General features: G+C 45.7%; 1 protein-coding gene across 2 annotated transcripts in view; it reads right to left on the bottom strand.

Moving 5' to 3' along the window:
- Kcmf1 (potassium channel modulatory factor 1) overlaps positions 1-18,041 on the bottom strand; it is a 65,056-nt gene extending 47,015 nt beyond the window's left edge. Inside the window, exon 1 of one of the 2 annotated variants that reach the window (XM_050130235.1) lies at positions 17,886-18,041. In XM_050130235.1, the coding sequence (XP_049986192.1) occupies positions 17,886-17,901 (16 nt within the window). In that variant the 5' untranslated portion in view covers positions 17,902-18,041. Of the gene's footprint in view, positions 1-17,258; positions 17,437-17,885 lie in introns of those variants that run through there. The other variant, XM_050130236.1, reaches the window with a different exon arrangement.
- Positions 18,042-20,244: the final 2,203 nt, after the last annotated feature.

Here is a 20,244-nt window from a genome sequence, read left to right as displayed (position 1 = left end):
CTTCCAGCACCCTGTGTCTGTCTCTTGCGCTCTTACAATGAGACTCAATCCTGTCACCTTTTTCTTTCTGTTCCTGCTGCCGCTGATAAATCAGGCCTTTTTATTTCAAGCTCATTTTAGCAAAAAGCCTTTAAGCAGTCTCCTCGTCAAAGGCTCCAATCAATCCCTCTCATGCTACCACACGAATCTTTCTAATACTTGCCACTTTTCATTGGACCCTGTCTGTTTAGTTTTTGTATCAACCCAGGCTGACTTGGAACTCTCAATACTCCGCGCTTCAATCTTCCTGACTGCTGGGATTACAGCTGTGTGTCACCATGTGTGGTTTACTTAAAACTTTTGGGACAAAAGTGTCCTTAAGTGGCAACTGGAATCCTGCACTTTTATCCACCTTGCTCCCACCTCCATTTCTCCAATGATAAAGACAGAGCCACCTTTCATTCCTGCTTTGCTCTTGAACTCACAGACCTTACATCAGCATTTCATCCCACAGCAATCCTCAGAGAGGCTCCCACGACCATCCCTCTTTACAGAAGAGAACTGGAAGTCTGAATAACGGAGTTCTTGCTCCACTTCCCCTTTGGAACCTTAGGCAAGTCCATGATGTCTGTAATACACTTCATTCCTACTTACTGAGGCACTCCGTTTGAGATACTGGTCTCACTGGCCAGCTATCTCCTCTTTCTGTAGCCAACTCTTCTTATAAAAACACAGAATTTCAAGCAGGGGGTGGGGATGTGGCACAAGCCTTTGATCCCAACACTCAGAAGGTAGAGGAAGAGGATATCTCTGAGGCCAGCCTGGCCTACAGAGTGAGTTCCAGTACAGGCAGAGCTACACAGAGAAACCCTGTCTTGAAAAACAAAACAAACAAAAAACAACTGATGGAGGAAGGTCATTGGTTAAAAAATAAAGAAACTGCTTGGCCCTCATAGGTTAAAACATAGGTGGGAGGAGTAAACAGAACAGAATGCTAGGAGGAAGAGGAAGTGAGCTCAGAGGCCATGCTCCCCTCTCCGGGGCAGACACAATGAAGCAAGCAGCCAGGTCAGACATGCTGAATCTTTCCTGGTAAGACTGGTGCTATACAGATTACTAAAAATGGGTTAGGCAAAATATGAGAATTAGCCTGTAAGAGGCTAGAGCTAGTAGGCCAGGCAGTGTTTAAAAGAATACAGTTTCCGTGTAATTATTTTGGGTAAAGCTAGCTGGGTGGCAGGAACGCAGTTGGCAGCTCCCACAACAGAATTTCTTTGTGTCTTGAACTGAAATGATACCCTTTGGGAAATACATTCTCTAATAAACAACACCTTAGTCTATCGCCAAAGCTATGGAGTTTGTAGTCAGTTAGCTTTGACACTTTTCATTATCCCAGTCAGACTCCAGCCATCTTCTTTTACATCTGTGGCCCTTCCTGCTTCTGCCATCCCACCTGCCCCCTCTAGTGTAAAGTTCCTCTGTAACTTGGTGCCCATCACCAGAGCCTCCACCTGAGGACCCAATGCTTGGGACTGGACAGCAGAGGGCAGGTTCTCAACTAGCAAGATACATCCTGAGTAGAATGGGAAATCAATCTAGAAGGCCACAACAGTACTTTTCCTTTTAATGAAACAGAAGGAAGAAAACCACACATTTTTCAAAGGGCCAGTAAGTGCTACTTTGCAAAACTCTTGCTTGGGACAGACCAATGCATGTGATTCCATGACTACTGACTCACAATGTAAAAATATGTTTGCTTCCTCATTGAAAGTTAATAAGGACAATCCAATTTTTTTCACGCTAAAATAACTTTATCACAGCAAGGTAAACACAGAATATAGAGATAAGCTGAAAATGCATTTAACATTCTTAAACCAGACACAAAACAATGACTTAAAAACAAGAATATACGAAGACATGCACTACATAGAAGAGGTAAAAAATCAATTTAAAGTAAGCAAATGTCATAAGTAGCTATTTTTCAAAAGAGCATATACAAATGGCCAAAAGATACAAGAAAAATACTACAAATTATTAGCAATAAATAAAATGCCAATCAAAATCACAATTATCTATCTCAAAAATTGTGGAGCCCATAGAGTGGCTCTATTCCTTCTTGACTTAGGGTTAGAGAGTTTTATTTTATTGAGCACTACATTTTTCTCTGCTCTCCTCCCTGCCTCTCCCCTCCCCTTCAACTCTCTCTCTCATGGTCCCCATGCTCCCAATTTACTCGGGAGATCTTGGAAGACAACCCAATTCTAGGCTCAGGGCTCAACATTTAACTTCCACCAATCCTTCCACCTTCTAGGAAAAAAAAAAAAAAAAAACAAAACCAGATAAGTATAAGACACACTGGGGCTGAGTAAAAAAAAAAAAAAAAGAAAAAGAAAAAGAAAAAAATCAGACTTAAAATGATACATGTGGGTGGCACTTTGCAAAGGTTTCTGGGAGATATTTATGTGAAGAACAGCAGTAGACAACCCCAGCCTCTGCCGTCCATTCACCCAAGACCCCTTGTGGCTGCAGAGCTACAGAAATACATTTCTAAAACACTTGCAATTAAAATGTCCCCAGGAGGGACATGACAGAAGGGTGTGCATGACATGGTCAACTGTGCCAACCTCCTTTCCTCCCTTTCCTATGGCAATCACTCACTGCCTTCCAGCCACCAGGCCTCTCTAAAAGCATCCAAGTTTCAGGACCTGTAGGCCTTGCTGTATTCCCTTTACTCCCTTTCCTTTCCATGTCCTCCTTAATTCAGACTTCTCTTTAAAAGCCCCATCTTCAGACAGGCCCTCTCTAGTACCCTTAATTACAAGTTCTATTTCCTTAACCTGCTTTCTGGGTTTTCTGCCACCTCCAAATGCTCTACTGTGTATTTATTCTTTTATGGTTTATTGCAGAAACCTTGTTTTTGTTTTTGTTTTTTTGTAAAGAACCAGATAGTAAATCTCTCCAGTGGTCGACAGAACTACTCAACTGTGCTATTATGGTACAAATGCAGCTGAGATAACATATAATGGCCAGATGTGCCCGTTTCCCAATAAAACTTTATTTACAAAACCAGAATGGGGCGAGGCAGAGGCAGGCGGATCTTTGTGAGTTTGAGGCCAGCCTTGGCTACAAGAGCTAGTTCCAGGACAGGAACCAAAAAAGCTACGGAGAAACCCTGTCTCGAAAAATCAAACCCCCCCCCCCAAAAAAAAAAGACAAAAACCAGAACGGGCTCATTTGGCCTATGAACTTCTAACACAGTCTGAACGTTATGGGGATAATAAGATCCTCTTCTGTTTTGCTCAGAACAGACTGACACCAAACATGAAGTCAATAACTGCTTGCAGCATGGGTGAACAGACAGTGGTGAGCTACACCTTTCTCCCCTTCTCAGGTGACAATACAACAGTGATGCAAAAAGAATAAGACCAGGGCCAACGGCTTTATTTTTAGTTGGCAAATGATCCCCGGACCATGTGTGTCTGTCACCAGCAATAATCATGCTCCATTTAAATACTTCGGTCCATTTTTTGGTCCAAGCAGAAACTTGTTAAAATACAGACTGGGCCCATTCTACAATTTCTCCTCTAGTAGACAAGTCTAGGCAGAGTCAAAAATCTAACTTTTCAGCAAATTTTACAACCAAGCAATCACCTTGCATTTCAGGGCTACAACTGCCCCAGATAGTGCGAATCCAACCCCACAGAAAATCACTAAGGTAGGTGAGTGGCTTTTTTATTTGTGTTTCTTAGTGTTTTTTTTTTTATTTAATTTAATAGCATGATTACTTGGTGTCTGGGGCAGGAGGAAGAAGAGACAGGGTCTATCTATATAGCTGTGGCTGTCTTGGAAATGACTATGTAGACCAGGCTGGCCTCAAACTACGCAGATCAGCCTGCCTCTGCTTCCCAAGTGCTGGGATTAAAGGCATGTGCCACCACCACTACCCCAAGCTTAACTTCATGATTCCTGGGGGTGCACTTTTTAGATGACATGTCCAGTTAGTGATGCCCATACTGGTAGTACTTGAATCACAACTGAGCAATGGCTCAGTTATTAAGGGCACTGGCTGCTGCTCTTCCAGAGGATGAGGGTTCAATTCCCAGCACCCACATGGCAGCTTACAATTGTCTGCAACTCCAGTTCCAAGAGATCTGACAGCCTCACACAGATCGCTCTCTGTGAGTTCCAGCCTAGCTTGTTCTACAGATGGAGTTCCAGGTTAGACAGGGCTACACAGAGAAACCTTATCTCAAAAACAAAAACATGAGTACAGGTGAGGCAGTAAATGAAAAGAAACACCAAAACAAAAAAGCACCTAACTACACTTGTAGTATCTTACACTACTGAAAACAAATGTAGTAAACACAGGATGCTCCAGTCACCTGATGGGGCAGAACTAAAAAGGAGGAACCTGGGAAATACCAGCTGCTTGGCAGAACCGTTTCTTCAGTGAAACAAAGGCAGAAAACATCAAGTTTCTAACAGATGATGAGCAGTGGGATGGCCCAGTGTTAAGGTACTAGCCACCAAGGAGGATGGCCTGAGTTCAATCCCCAGCAGCCCTGTGGTGAAAGGAGAGGACAGTCCTCTGCCATCCAGATAAGCACCAGAGCTATCTGTCACAGTGCTCTAGTGAGCTCTACCTGAGCACAGGTATAGGCAGGGTCCGTGGTTGACAGCAAACAAGTCTTTTTTTAAACAAACAAACACAAAACCCAACTGGACAGCTACTTGAGATCAGATCTCTTTATAATGTAGTATCTGCAGCCAGGTGGGCAAGAAGACTCTAGGCTCAGCACTTGGGAGCCAAGGACAGGTGGATCTCTGTGAGTTTGGGATAACTTGGTTTATACATAGTTCCACAGCAGCCAGGATTATATAGAAACTCTGTCTTTAAAAAAAGAAAAAGAAAAGAAATCAGCAATAAATTACCAAACCTAGAGGTCACCCCAATCTAAGGTCTGAAAACTCTCCTCCATCAGACACAACTCGGTGCCCTCTGAACCTTGGAACTTGTCCTGAGTAGCACAACTTTCACAGCTATACACGCTTAGAGCAGACGCATTAAAACTCCACCAACACATCAACATTCACTCCAAACTCCTTACCCTTCCGACCTTAGGTGATCAAATGGATTATAATTATAACAAAACAACAGGGTGGCTCCTGCCTGTATCCCTTAGAGTTGGGTTGGAGGAACCAGTGAATTCAAGGCCAGCAGAGGCTCATAGTAAGACTGCCTCAAGAAACGCACAAAGATTTAGTTTCTGTTTAGAATGTAGGTTTCTACTGCCAAGATGGCTATGCTTGCTAATGCAGGTTAAAAACATTTTTAATAAAAAAGAAAAATCCAGAATGTTACTAAATGGCCCAATGACAGAAGGCAGTCTGCAAAAGTACACTTATGGATAGGATGAAGAGGCAACGAACTCGCAAATCTCTGCACGAATCTACAGGTGAACTCCGCTGATGCAAAAGTAGCAATAAAACACGATACATAAAATGCCCATCAGATTTAAAACTTAATAAACAAATGTGAATATCTCATTAACGGCTAGAGATGTCGTTCAGTAGTGGAATATTTGCCTGGACCACACAAAGTCCTGAGTTCAATTTTCCAGCTGTACCAACAAACCAAACCAATAAATAATTAGTTAATAATTTTAATAATAATTAATAATTATTATATTAATAATAATTTTAAAGCAAGATGTGATGAAACAAGCACTCACAAATTTGGGATGGGGATGTAGGAGGATCTGGAGTTCAAGGTCATTTTTGACTACCAATGAATTTGAGACCAGCCTGAAAGATATGAAACTGGGGTCTTTGGTTTAAAGATTTATTTACTTACTTATTTTGGTTTTTTGAGACAGTGTTTCTCAGTGTGTGTTCTCAGTGTAACAGTCCTGGCTGTCCTGGAATTCACTCTGTATGTTAGGCTGCCCTTGAACTAACAGAGATCACCTGCACCGGGATTAAAGGCATGGGCTACTACCACCAGCTAAAGATTTATTTTGTGTACGTGTTTTATCTGCGTGTATACACATGCACCACATGCCTACCTGGTGCCCCCCCATGGAGTCTATCGTAATTGTTGAGCCATCCTCTCTCCACCCCCTAAAATCAGGTCTTAAAACAAATGCGAAACAAAAATATTGCATAATTCTGATGTTGAGGAGAAGCATATTATAATATTAGGGTGTTATTAACTTATTAAAATTAATAGCATCTCATTTAAATGTAGCTACCAGAGAATAATTTAAGTACACATGTGACATCATACAAATATAATTCCAGCACTTGGGAAGTTGAGGCAAGAGAATTGCTGCTAAATTTGAGGCCAGCTTAGGTTATCAACAGAGATCTATATGTATCAACCAGTCCCTCTTCTGACCTGTGCCACTACTATGTCTATTCCTAACTATAGCCACACAAGCATCATATGAAAAACTATCAGAACCTGGAAAGGCCAGTTGATCAGCAGGGTATCTGAACATGAAGACCACCTGCTTCCTTTCCACCATCAAGCCAGAAAAAAAAGACAGGTCCACATCAACCCTTACACAGTGCATGTCTGCTTTCCTTCAATGTCCTTAGCTCCTCAGAGAGCATCCCAATTGCAGCACTGCCAAGCACTGCCAGGCATGGGGGGGGGACACTGGTGGACCAAGAAGGTCAGAAGTAGGGTCTAGCTGCTCAGCCCAGCAGTCGTGAGTTACATAAGCAACAGGACTGTACAAAGCCTATAATGCAAAAACTAAGTGCTTTCAACAGAAAATTAAACATTTAATCCCTTGAGCTCTTTTCTCACTAAGCATCAACAATAATTACAAACCTATGAGGAATAATCTAACATACTTTCACATATGCAGATGTGCACCGAGACCTCAGAATGCACCACAGTTTAATACTGGAAAGGAAAGAAATGAACTGCTGAGCAGAATCAGACTAGAAATGTAAATGAAAATAAACTTAAAGGAGGAAGGCTCATGCAACTGTTGACAAAATATTAAAATACTTACATGGTTTAACTACCTTGTCGTAAAATATAAACTTCAAGATTAATTCCAGCACACTGGAAGAGAGCCCAACAGGAAAGCATTTACTGTCCAAACATGTGTTTCAGACCCACTGAATAGTACCATCTTCTAGCAAGGACCCACATACAAGTTGTGGCAAGCACGGGATGCCTTTGAGTGGCACCAGGGTAGGTGTTCCATAAATAATCACTGAAGAAACAACTAAAAGGACTAGCAAATTCAGATACACAGTACAATTAGTGCAGTGTTAACCTGAAACCAGAAGCAGAGGAAACAAAACGTAACCCAGTGCCATCCCAGGCCAGTCCCCAGGACTCCACTCCCCTAGTCTGTTTTTGCTCTATGTAGTTTGTTCATTCCTCCTCTAAGAAAGTTCCTGGTCCTCTTTACCACAATTCCCCTTTCCTGTTAGTTAATAGGCATCCCCAAGGAAAAACAGGAGAGGTTGTTTTTAAGGAGTCTTGGTTATTTTAGATAAACTCTAACAAATCTAATAGTAACTCACAGGGAGCTCTCGGGAGCCAGGCACTGGTGGTAGTACAACTCAAGGGTAATACTATGCCACCTAGCAAAGGGAAGGGAGGCCCAAAAGTACACATGGCGTGTGGAGTATCTGGAGATGCTCCTGGAGGGTTCCTTAGCTTCCCAGGTAGAGATGGCATCATATCGGTCTTTAAAGGAACAATAAACAAGTCATAATCAAAAGGTAAGTTATAGGCTTTTAGTGGGTATTGGGGACCCAAATACAGGTCGCATGCATGCTTATTAGCAGGTACTTTATCCACTGAACCAGCTCCCTAGCCTGAACTTAGCACTTGAAAAAGATTCTCAGTCAAGCCCAATGGCTCATGACTGTAACTCCAGCAATTCGAAGGCTGAGGCAAGAGGACTAACTGTGAACCTGAAGCCTGCCTGAGCCATCATCCACTGTTAGTTCCAGACCAGCCTGAGCTACAAAGCGAGATGTTGTCTCTCTCTCTTTTTTTTTTGGTTTTTCGAGACAGGGTTTCTCTGTGGCTTTGGAGCCTGTCCTGGAACTAGCTCTGTAGACCAGGCTGGTCTCGAACTCACAGAGATCCGCCTGCCTCTGCCTCCCGAGTGCTGTCTCTAAACCAAACCAAACCAAAAAGTAACAGACAAAAAAAGTGATTTTCTAAATGAAAATCCTTTGGCTATTAAAAAAGGGTACAGTTCATGCCAGCTCAGTGTAAGATGTAAAGAAACAACCACACACCCACGCACCCACACAATTCAGTGGAAGATAATGTGCAAACCTAATTAGGCCAAATGTGAAGAACTCAGTCGCTGTTCCTCCTAGCCCAAAGTGACATACCTGACCCACCTTGTTATTTCAGGCTATCCCTCTCTAGTGGTAGGATAAATTTCAAGAGTCCATATCCATCCATACTTTCTCCCCACATTCTGTGACCTCTGGCAGAGTCTGTTGGGACCACTGGTGGGCACCATAGCCAAAGACAAGATGAGACAATTTTGCATTACTGAAGGTTGCACCAAGCTCTATTTTGCCAAACTCAAAACAATTCTCTAGGCTGTAGCCCCTCAACCAAGAGGCACTGGGTCACAAACCACTTAGGGACGGCACCACAGGACGTCGCACAAAGCAAGTCACCTCTTTCTAAGCACACCAGACACTGAGCTGCCTGCTGCCTGCTGTCTGCGTCTCAGGACACTGCACCAGGCTGGTGGTGGTCCTCTGTTGTTGCAGTTATATAACCATAATCATTGCCAAGTTACATAGCCATGCTCTCTCCTATGCCAATACCTGTCTGGTGTCCTTTCCTGTCCTCACAATCCCAAGAGTACCCTGTGCTTTTTGACCATTCATGTCCTTCCCAAGTAATTTTTCTTAGGTACAACCTAAGCCTTGGAAACTGCCTGCTTTATTCTACCGCTCCAATATGTACTGTACATGGCCAAAACATAGCAACGGACACATTTAAAAACTGCTGAACCAGTGTAGGAGGTCCTTCTGTATTTGTGTTGCTTTCATTGGTTGAATAAAGAACCTGCCTTGCCCTTTTGATAGGGAAGAGCTTAGGTAGGCGTGGAAAAGAGAACTGAATGTTGGGAGGAAGAAGGGCAGTGTGGCAGACGCCATGAATCTCCTGCCTGAGACTGACGCTGGTTAGACTCTTTCCTGGTAAGCTACAACCTCATGGTGTTACACAGATTGGTAGAAATGGATTAGATCAGGATGTTGGCCAAGAGGCTAGATATAATGAGCCAGGCAATAATTTAATTAATACAATTTCTGTGTGGTTATTTCAGGTGTAAGCTAGCTGGGCTGCAGGACACGGCCCGCTCCTCCTACTACACTGAACTCTGTATACTTAAACATGTGGAGTCAGGCATGGTGGCACCCACCTGAAATCCCAGCACTCAGGAGGTAGAGGTGGAAGGGTCAGGGGTTCAAGGCTAGCCTTGACAACACAGTTTGTTTGAGGTCAGTCTGGGCCACATCAAACTCTGTTTAGAAACAACATGGGAAAAATAAATAAAATGGTTCAGTGGTTAAAAACACTGGCTACTCTTCCAGAAGATCTAGGTGCTGTAGAATATTATTTTAAGGTGTGTTGCTTTTATTTATGTTCTGGAGCATTTGTTTAATGCTGCTAAGATGTGTTTGATTAAATAAAATTCACGTGCAGTCAGGAGGCTGCATCAGCAGTAGCTGACAGGAAGTGGTAGGGAGGAGCCAGGTGGAGAAGGGTTTTTAAGGAGGGGTAAGGAGATTAGGAGGGCTTGAGGGCTTCTGGAGAGGCGAGAAGAGGAAGGGAGCTTCTTGCTCTTCAGTCTCTCTGAGCAGAATTCCACCTCAAACCTCGAATCTTAAGTTCCCTTTGTAGCTTTGAAAGAGTAACCGCTTCTGATAGTGGCGGTGTTGCAGCTGTTGATTCAGACAGTCGGGGATTAAAAGGTAACAACAATTTAAAAAAAAGAGGGACACCTAGGTTTGATTCCCATCACCCACATGACAGCACCTGTAACTCCAGTTCTACTGGACACACTGTCCTCTTCTGGCTTACATACGTACTACACAGACATGCATGCAGGCAAAAGAGAGTGTATAGAAAAATTTTAAAAAGGAACAATGGCAGGGTGGGAGTGGGGGCGTTGAAAAAATGCCTTTAAACCCAGCACTCAGGGAGGCAGAGGCAGGTTCAAGGCTGGCCTGGTCTACAAAGCAAGTTTCAGGACAGTCAAGACTGTTATACAGAGAAGCCCTATTGCGAAAAACCAACCAACCAACCAACTAAACCAACCAATATGGTAGCTTCAGGCACACAACAGATATTATAAAGCAGATGCTATGAAAATGAAGTCACATTTCATAAACACAGGCTTCTTTCTACAAGGATGTAAGCCAAATGGATGGATGTACTTGATCAAAAAGTTCCTAAGTTTGTACTATGACAAAGCTTCTAATTACAAAATTATTGCTAATTGTTGGTTATGGTTCTTATGCTTTTTTTTTTCAAACAGGGTCTCCCGTAGCTTAAGTTGGCCAGAAATTGCCTGATCCTTCTGCTTCAGCCTTCTGAGTGCACACACAGCCTAATGTCAAGCAATGTAAAATTCCAAGAATGAAAACAAGAAAGCACGCCAGGCAATGGTGGCATGAGCCTTTAATCCCAGAAGGCACAGGTAGGTGGATCTCTGTGAGTTCAAGGCCAGCCTAGTCTACTAGGTGAGTTCCAAGACAGCTCCAAAGTTACACAGAGAAACCTGTCTCTTAAAAACAAAACAAACAAACAAACAAATGTCCCCGGAGTACTATTTTAGAACAATTTGAACAAGTTCAACTTTCAAGTTGAACTTCATATGAAGAACTTAGAAATTAAAATACAATGTGTTTTCTCACAAATTTATGTTCTTATCTGTTGTTTACAGAAAAAGAAGCTGAGCTTGATGGCTTATGCCCACAACTGCAACTCTCAGAAAAAAAGGCAGGAGGATCACAAGTTCAAGGTTAACCTTGGCTACAAAATGAGTTCTAGGCCAGACACATAGCAAAAAAAGAAGAGAAAGTCAAAAGTAAATACAATCTATGGTTTATTGGAACTCAACTGTCTTTAGCTTTGGTGCCTGTCCTGGAACTAGCTCTTGTAGACCAGGCTGGCCTCAAACTCAGAGATCGCCTGCCTCTGCTTCCCTAGTGCTGATATTAAAGGTGTGTGCCACCAATGCCCAGCCTATCACGATCTTTGAACATAACCAAGACACGATGGCACACATCTTTTCAGTGGGAAATAAAACTGCATGCCAATTATCAAGTGTGGCTTGAGAATTCTGAAAAAAAAAATCAAATTCTGAAAAAACAATATTTCAATTCACTCTATGTCTTTATATGTGTTTAGTGCTATTTAGTTTATTTTTTGAAAATAGCATGCCAATTATCAAGTGTGGCTTGAGAATTCTGAAAAAAAAAATCAAATTCTGAAAAAACAATATTTCAATTCACTCTATGTCTTTATATGTGTTTAGTGCTATTTAGTTTATTTTTTGAAAATAAAAATATACTGGGCCGGAGAGATGGCTCAGTGGTTAAGAGCATTGCCTGCTCTTCCAAAGGTCCTGAATTCAATTCCCAGCAACCATCTGTGGTGAGGTCTGGTGCCCTCTTCTGGCCTGCAGACATACACATAGACAGAGTATTGTACACATAATAAATAAATAAACTTTTTAAAAAAAAGAAAATAAAAATATACAAATGAGCACAACTTTCTAAAAGTTGTAACACTACAGCACGCACATTTAAACATGTACATGATAAAAAGTTAATACATAATTTTTGCCAATAAAAAAGTTGCTAGGTATAATGGCACAAACTCCCAGCACTTGGGAGGCAGAGGCAGGAAGATCAGGAGTTCAAGGTCAACCTCAGCTACAAATCAAGTTTGACTGAGCCCAGTTAGAGCAACAGGTGATCCTGTCTCGTCTCAGAAAACCAAAGTTGAGGGCCAGGGCTGTTGTCCACAGCAGAGCCCTTACAGCATGTGTTTGAGTCCCGGGTTCAATCCCCAGTGCTGCACAAACATGACATAAACTGATACTAACTTGACTGACGTCCCTACAGTCTGTGCCTCATACTGCGGAAGCTAACAGTATTAGGTGTTTCTGAGAAACAAAACAATTTGTCACCTGTCCCATCTATATTCATTGTCATTACACAAGTAAAAATCTTCAAAAAGCTGGTGGATTAGAAGCCAGAAAAAGACAGCCATGCGGCACAGGCCTGCAACCCCAGCTACAATGGAAGGTGAAGCAGGAGGATCACATGTTCAAGCCTGCCTGGGACAGAATAAGAAGGGCTGAGGTGGTAATTCCCTTGTTTTGAATGCAGAATGCAGGAGGCTCTATGTTCCATCCTTAGCACTGCAAAACTACCAAGGAAATTAATAAATATAAGGAATAGATTTCTTTCTACTTGACGCCTCTAACAATTTTATCTCTTGCCAAGAGCAGCACAGAAAAGGGCTAGGTTTGTAGCTCTATTGGTAGACTGCTTGTCTAGCATACATGAGGGTCCATGTTTGATCCCCAACACTGCATAAACACAGCATCATGGTACACACCTGTCATCTCAGCCTTAGGAGGTGGAAACAAAAACTGCATGAGATCCTGTCTCAGAAAACTTCACAGTAGCCAGGCTGCCAGTAGCAGAGCTAAGTAAAATGCTTGTACCAAACCCGACAATCTGAGTGTGAAGCCCGGGACTCCTGGGAAGGTGAAGGAGAACCCATTTCTGAGAGCTGTGCTCTGACCACCACAGGTACACTGGGGTATGTGCCACCCCACTTCCTGAACAAAGAAATACACGCAATATCTTTTTAATAAACAGTATCAGAGAACAAACTTTAAAAGTATATGAAAGTGAGTACATATAGTAATGAACACACCTGTAATCCCAAAACTTGAGGTAGAAGAACAGGAGTTCAAGGACAGCCTGTGCAGGAAGAGACCCAGTCCCTTGCCCCATCCCCCCCCCAAAAAAAAACAGAAGAGAAAAAAAACACTCAAGATATTAAAATAAAAATAAATTCCCTCTTTAAAATTGGGCAAACAGGGCAAGATGTGTCAGGAAGTAGAGGCACCTGCCACCTGAGCACGGTGAGCAGAGTGTGAGCCCAGGATCCATACAGTAGAAGGGGAGAACTCAGTTCTAAAGCTGGCCCACCTCTCTCTCTCTCTCTCTCTCTCTCTCTCTCTCTCTCTCTCTCTCTCTCTCACACACACACACACACACACACACACACACACCCTCACTCATGTACACAAAATAAATAAAAACTGGGCCAAAGAGGCAGGAGCAAAGTTGGGAAGCAGTTGACATCCACTTGTTTATTGCCTTTTCTTTGGGCCCACCTCAGGCAGTGCTCACTTGGGAAACTGTCTACAAACCACCTCTCCTACCAAGCTTAAAGGGAAAGGCTGTTTCATTATTCCCCACATTCCTTGGTACCTAGCAGTGCATTTACACAGTAAGCAAACAGCCCAAGGATTTAGAGCTATCTGTTAGTCCACACACTCAACTACAACACTCATAACTAAGCTAATGAGCTGAGTAATCCGACAGGTTTTTATTTACAAAGCTATTTCCTGACTTTTATAAACTCTTAATAGCATACATTTTAAATATGCTGTTTACCAAAACATGACATTAAGATAGAGTGTGTGTGACACAGGATGGCCTGGACTTCTAAACCCTGCCTCAGCTTCCTGACAGGGTGCTGGAAATACAAGCACGAGCCTTAATGTTTTGTTGTCTCTTGACAGAACTGGCTGGCATTAAATTCCTAGGCTCAAAGGCTCCTCCAGCTTTAACGGACGAGCCAGGTGACACCATAGCTGGCTTTTATTTTCTTTTGGTGGTGAATCCAGAGCTTTATGATGCACGAACTGCAAAGCCAGGGATGGAGTTAGCTGGTCAATGCTTACCCAGCAGTCTGAAGCTCTGAGTTCAAGTCCTAACACTCCATTAATCTGACAGCTCGTGAGCAGGCAAGTGGAAGGAAAAAAAATCAAGAGCTCAAGGTCACTCTTGGTCACAGCATTGTCAAAGCCAGCCAGACACCTAAGGCCCTGTCTCAAAAAAAAAAAAAAAAAGAAGCAGGAGAACACAACATGTACTCCACAAAAGAGCTACAGCCCTAGTAGAGACATTTGAAAAGCTAAACAGAGAAAACAGAAAATGACTGTGTTTGGTGTGTAAGAAATGGAACTAGAGATTGTTAACATAAAGAACATACAGTGACCGAGTGCTGGGACCTGGGAAGTGTCTGCTAACATGACAAACACATTTCAAAACGAAATGAAATAAGGCCTTGCAATTCCCTTCAGTAAAGTCACATAACAAATAGGAACTTCTCTGTGTGGGGCACTGCTACCTCCACAGTCACATTCCTTTCTCCCATCTCTGTGGTACTGCCTCATGAGGTGCTGGAGCTGGCTCAATCCCACACTTGCTCATGGCCCAGTGGAAATACTGGCATATCAAGGGTACAGTCTCACTACAGTTCCAGGCTGCCCAACCCTAAACCTCTATGAAGGGCAGAGTCAGGCAAACTCCAATACTTGGATGAATTGTTACCATCACCAGTTCTTGACTGGCCGTACTAGCTAAGAATGGCTTTTAGGCTTTTAAATGGTGGTGGTGGCAGGGTTTCAAAGAATCATATTTTATGACACATGAAAATTATATGAAATTCAAATGTCAGTGTCCATAAATAAGGTTTTAATTGGAAGATGGCCACAAGCACTTGATTAGCTGGTTTTCAAATGACCACTGTGGAAGTGACAGAGCTCATAGCTGGCTCAGCCTACATACAGTGTTTTCTACCTGGGCCTTCACTTTGGAGAAAGTATGCTAAGCCTGGCCTAGACCGTTTCTAGCTGTCCTTGGCTGCATCCATTTTTCTTAGAGCAATCCAGTGCTTGTTCTTGACAGGTGTTCATCTTAGGGCTGTGTAGTCCAAAACATCATCATCTGTATACTACAGAGCCATTGGTTAGAGCCAAGAGAAGACAAAGTAGCAAGCTCCTTGTGCACAGAAGCCTGGAGAAGCAAGAAGACAAGAGCAATAGAGACAGCGCGGCTCTGCCCTGTACTAGACTACATTAGTTCTGGGTCACACTCCTGAGGAAAAAAAACTGCAGAGAATTTGGAGGGCAGATTGATTGAAGAGCTCAAAAACCAGACCACTAAAAAATGCTAGGCTAGGTATGGTGGCACAGGAGGGAGGCGGATAGAGGGAGTGTTTTTGAGTGTGAGGCCAGTCTAATGCACATAGTAAATTCAGGTCAACCAAAAATTGGTACCATGATCCGGTCTCAAAAAAACAAAGCTGAGGCCAGACAGTGTGACGTACACCTTTAATCCCAGCACCCAGGAGGCAGATTCAGGCAGATCTCTGAGTTTGAGGCCAACCTGGTCTACAAAGTAAGTTCCAGGACAGCCGGAGCTACCCAGAGAAACCATGCCTTGGAAAAATAAACAAACAAAGCAGGCTGGAACAAAACAAACAAACAGCTTTTTCAAAGCTGAGAAGAGAAATATAAGTGAAAACCTGGGATTATAACCTCTATTTGCTGATATGTCAAATCCCTCCTGATGAAAATAATTACTGCCTGAAATAGACAAAACAGAGAAATCTCTCAAAAAACTATCATTCCTGCATTAGGCCAAAGACTAGACCCTTAGACTACAACTGTCTGTTGGTATATAACTTTAACCACAGTCCTTGGAAGGCAGAGGCAAGCATTATTCATGGCCAGGCCAGCCAGGGCTACTTAGTGAGACCCTGGCTCAAGTAAATAAAGTAATAAATTTAATTAATGTATTATAGAAATATAAAATCACGTGTTAAACACTGTACAATATCCTCAACATCCATTTAGGAAACATCTGGCATTAAGTTGCCAAAAAAGGTGTTGCAAGTTTCAAGATGTCAAGTAACTAAAAGGCAACACAGGTGTTATAAAAGCACCTTTTCCAGGCCCAAACAGGGAAAGGCAGGCTTAAATTGCAGTGTGTCTTTTATTGAAGGATATTGTATCTACCTAAGCCATTTTAATGACTCTAGTACACTATCTGGGGGTAAAGGACTCTTTTTTTCCATGCTATTGCTCATTAAGAATGTTCTGGATCTGGATGCTTCCTTAAGGTGAGGGGCAAAGATCTCAGAGACCCATCTCCCTAGACTGGGATTCTGTTATTTTAATCTAGTTCCTGAGTTAGAGCCTGCAGCCAATGCCAACCTTCACTTTGTCTTGAAGGTGGTCAACACCCCTACTGCTGCAATTTAAGGCTAACCTTAACATCTCCAAATGGAATTGATTATTGACCTTAATTACAACTTTTTTCAAACTGCAGCGATAAGAAACATATTCCCACTAAGCATACAAAATGGATTAACAGGTAGAATTCCAAATATTTCTCTGTTTCTGACTGGGGCTAAAATAATTACCCTGCTACCCCAACACTTGAACAGTTAGTAATCAAAAATGAGCCAAGAAGTCTCTTCCCCCCCCTTTTTTTAATACAGAATCCGTGAACACAAAACGTTCAGAGTAATTCTCAATCTTGCCATTAGGAATGCAAATTCTGAAACTCACACGAAATATATGTTAATCAGAGTTTTACAACCTAGGAAATCCTTGGTCTGTATTTCCCTAAGAATGCCCTTCCCTCGGTAAAGCACACCCTACAATCCTCCACAAACTTTCTCCACTCCCCAACACCTCCCCAGGACTTGAGAATCTAAAGGACAGCGTACTTTCAAGTCACTTCTACAAGCTTCCATTAACCGTAGGCAAATAAACTTTTCACCAAGTCGGGTGACTACTTTTTAAAGTAAAACCTGCTGAAGTGAAACAAAGAGCACACAGCCCCCTCCCCCTTCCTAAACCATATGGTAGTAAATTCAACTTATTTTTCACCAGTTCATCGCCCATCCGTCGGCCTTCCAACACTCGTGCCTTTGTGCCGTGGGGACGAGACCCGAGTGGCCTGACTCGCAGCCACAGAACCCTAGCGTGTTTTCACGATGCAGCGCGGAAGTCCAAACGCCCCCGACCGTAAGGCTGCTGCGGTGGGTAGCGCACGCGGGCGAGGGCCCGGGGCCGTCCGGGAGCGAGTTCCGCTCCGACCGGGTGACGGAGCAGGGAGTTTGCTCGTCCCGGCCGGTCTGGATCCGCCTCGGGAACTTGGCTTACCCGAGCCCAGGGACGCGCCGAGGCCTACCGCGAGGCCGGGCGAGCTCCAGTCAGCGAGGGCTGCCCGAGCCGCGGCGCCTTCCCGCCGGCGGCCCTCAAGCGGGACCGCCGCTCGCCCGCGGTCTCCAGGACACCGGACGCGTCCGCCGGGCCCGGACCCCGCTCCCCTGCCACGGCCGCACGCCTGCGACCCGGCTCGGCCACCCGCGCCGGGCTCTTCCGGGAGCCGCCGCAGCTAGGCCGCGCCGGGGCCCCGCGGTTCCCCCTCGGCCCGGCCGGGCAGGCCTCGGCGTCCGGTATGCGTCCCGAGAGCCAGGCTCCCGCCGGTAACGGGCCCCGCCGCCTCCCCTCCCCCTCTCCCGCCCCATGACAGTGCAAAGCCTCCGGCCGCCCGGCCGCCCCGCCTCCGGCTCCAGGCCCAGCTCAGGGCCGCCGCCGCAAGCCACGGTAGCGGCCGCCGCTCCCGCTCTCGCTCGCTCTTCGGGCTCCAGTCGCCTCGGGGCCCCGAGTCCCACGACTCGGGCCCGGGCCGCGTCTCCGCCGGTAGCCCGCTGCCCTCGGCAGCGCCCGGACCCCGGGCGGGGTAGGCCGAGGCCCAGGCGGTGGGGGCGGGGGCTCGGCTCTCACCTTCATGTCGGGACATCCTAGTTCAGACGCTGGCGGCGCGGCCCCTCCCGGGCTCCCGGCTGCAGTGTGCCCCCACCGCGGGCTCCCGGCGCTGCCCGCGCCCAGCCGGCCGACTCCCACTCGACTCCCGGGCTCGGCCGCGGGGGCGGGGTGGGCAGGGGAGCGCTCCCGCGGCGGCGGCGGCGGCGGGGAGGCGGCGCGGGGCGGGAATGGGGCCGGGCCTGGCCGGGGCTGAGCTCCTCCAGGAGGCGGGTCCGACGCGGCCGCGGCTCCGCCGGCGCCCGCCGTGACTCGGTCACTCTTGGGCCCCCGCCGGCTCCCGGCAGCGGCGCGGCGTCCGCAAATCCCGCTCGTCCCCTCCCCCGGCCCGCCCCCCGCCCGTCTCTCGGGCCGCCGCCTCCTTCTCCTCTTCCTCCTCTTCCGCCTCCTTCCGCCCGCACGCCCGCCCCGCCTCTCGCCGCCCCGAGGCCCCGCGGCCGGCGGGCGACCGTGCTCGGCGGCGACCCGGCCGCGGCCCCGCAGCACCCGAGCCCGGCCGCGGCCCGCCACGCTGCGCGTGGGGAGGACCAGGACGCGAAACGCCCCGAAGGTGGCTCCCCAGCGCCCGGGCGCGCGGCTGCCGGGCCATCGCGGACCGCTGGGGGACATGTGTTTGCGTGCTTCTTTAGAGTCCGGGACTCGGATGGGAAAGGCGGGCGGGCCTCTCCAGAGCTCGCGTGCCCCGGGTCCCGCGGGGAGACCACGGCCCAGGCCTAGACGGCCACCCCGGCTGAAGGCTGGGTTCCCTGGCCGCCGCCCGCCGGAATGCGCTGCCGGGAAAACTTGGTGGGCTTCGGGGCGGGCTTTCTGCTCGTGGTCTGCTTTTCGGTGTGCGTGCGTGTGTGTGTGTGTGTGTGTGTGTGTGTGTGTGTGTGTGTGTGTACACGTGCGGGTTTGCTTTCTGCTCGTGGTCTGCGTTTCGGTGTGTGTGTGTGTGTGCGTGTGTACACGTGTATGTCCTTTTCCTCGACCTCTCCCAGGCTTCTTACAGTCAACTTTCTTTTCAGGCTTTACTAATTCAACAAATACTTGAGACTACGCCTGACCACGTGTCAGTGGTGGCGTGGCGTAGGTAGAATAGATCGCGCCCTAGAGTTAAGTCGTGTTCAGCCCTGGGATTCTGCTTCTGATATGCTCGGTGTAACCTTGGACAACTGACTTAACCTTGCTGAGCCTCCGCTCTTACTTGTTCGCTTTTGGTACTTAATTTTGTTCTTGTCCACTCGAAATTGGACCAAGTTCCCAGATAAGTTTACTGAAACTGGGTTCCAGAGTACTGCTTGCTTTGGCGATTTTCCGAATCTGCCCACCCCTCCACTGACTGACCTGATTCAAGCGTTGCCTTGGCTTCTGTGACTTTTTAAAAGGGCCTACCAATAGAGGAGAAGAAAAGGTACAGTGCCAAAATTTAGCGTGTAAACTATCTAGCAGAAGAAGGACCCTGTTTGTAACAATATTTTATTGAATATGATTTAAGATATGCCTGTTTTAAGGAATATTAAAAGGTTAAATTTGAGGAAATACGAATGCGATCACCCCCATCTACCCAAGAAACTGTGTATAGCTGTAAATACTGAGAAATAAACCAGGTTTTTTGTTTTGTTTTTTAATTTGATGTTGTTTTGAGATAGAACTTTATATTATAGCTAAGCCTGTCTGTGAATTGCTTTGCTTAAGTAGCTGAGGATGACCTTGAACTCCAGATCCTTCTGCCCCCCCCCCCCCCCACCTAACTTAGATTTAAATGAGGACTAGATCATCAGGAATGCTCCCATTTCGTTTATGGAATTCCCACACTGACAGAGAAAGGCCCAAGCTAAACAAAAATAGGGATTACCAAGGTAGAGCAGGGTTTGCAGTTGGCCTGCCCAGCCCAGCAACGATGCCTGTTAGTGGGCAAGAGCCTTTCTACGCATTTTTAAATTACTGACCAGGGATTCCGGGTCTCAGTCCAATCCCTGAACTTCTTGAGCTGTGAAAATTAGGCTAGCAGCTCTTAACAATGCTCACCACGTCTCCTGAGTGAATGATGATTTTATATAAATTTGCATCAAAGTTTTTAGGCAGTCCTGTAAAAATTCTGGAACAGTTAAGGTGGCCAACAAAAGCAACACCTCCGAAAAGGAAAACCAGTAAGTATGAAAAAAAAAATGGACATGAAAATGGGAAACTAGGAAGAGGATGGGACTGGAGCTGGGAGGTGGGGTGTGCTCCGAGTACACGGAAAAGCCACAACTCAGCGTGGTGGAAATGAATATTGCTAAGGAAAAGAAACATGGAAAGACGAGACGTTTTATTGTGTTGAAGGGTTAGCTAGTGT

This window comes from Alexandromys fortis, unplaced genomic scaffold (assembly GCF_014885135.2).
Source record: "Alexandromys fortis isolate MF-2015 unplaced genomic scaffold, M_Fortis_MF-2015_v1.1 scaffold_336, whole genome shotgun sequence".
In the NCBI taxonomy this organism is placed as follows: domain Eukaryota; kingdom Metazoa; phylum Chordata; class Mammalia; order Rodentia; family Cricetidae; genus Alexandromys; species Alexandromys fortis.
The sequence above is the reverse complement of the archived record's forward strand: the minus strand, read 5'-3'. Positions and strand labels throughout refer to the sequence as shown.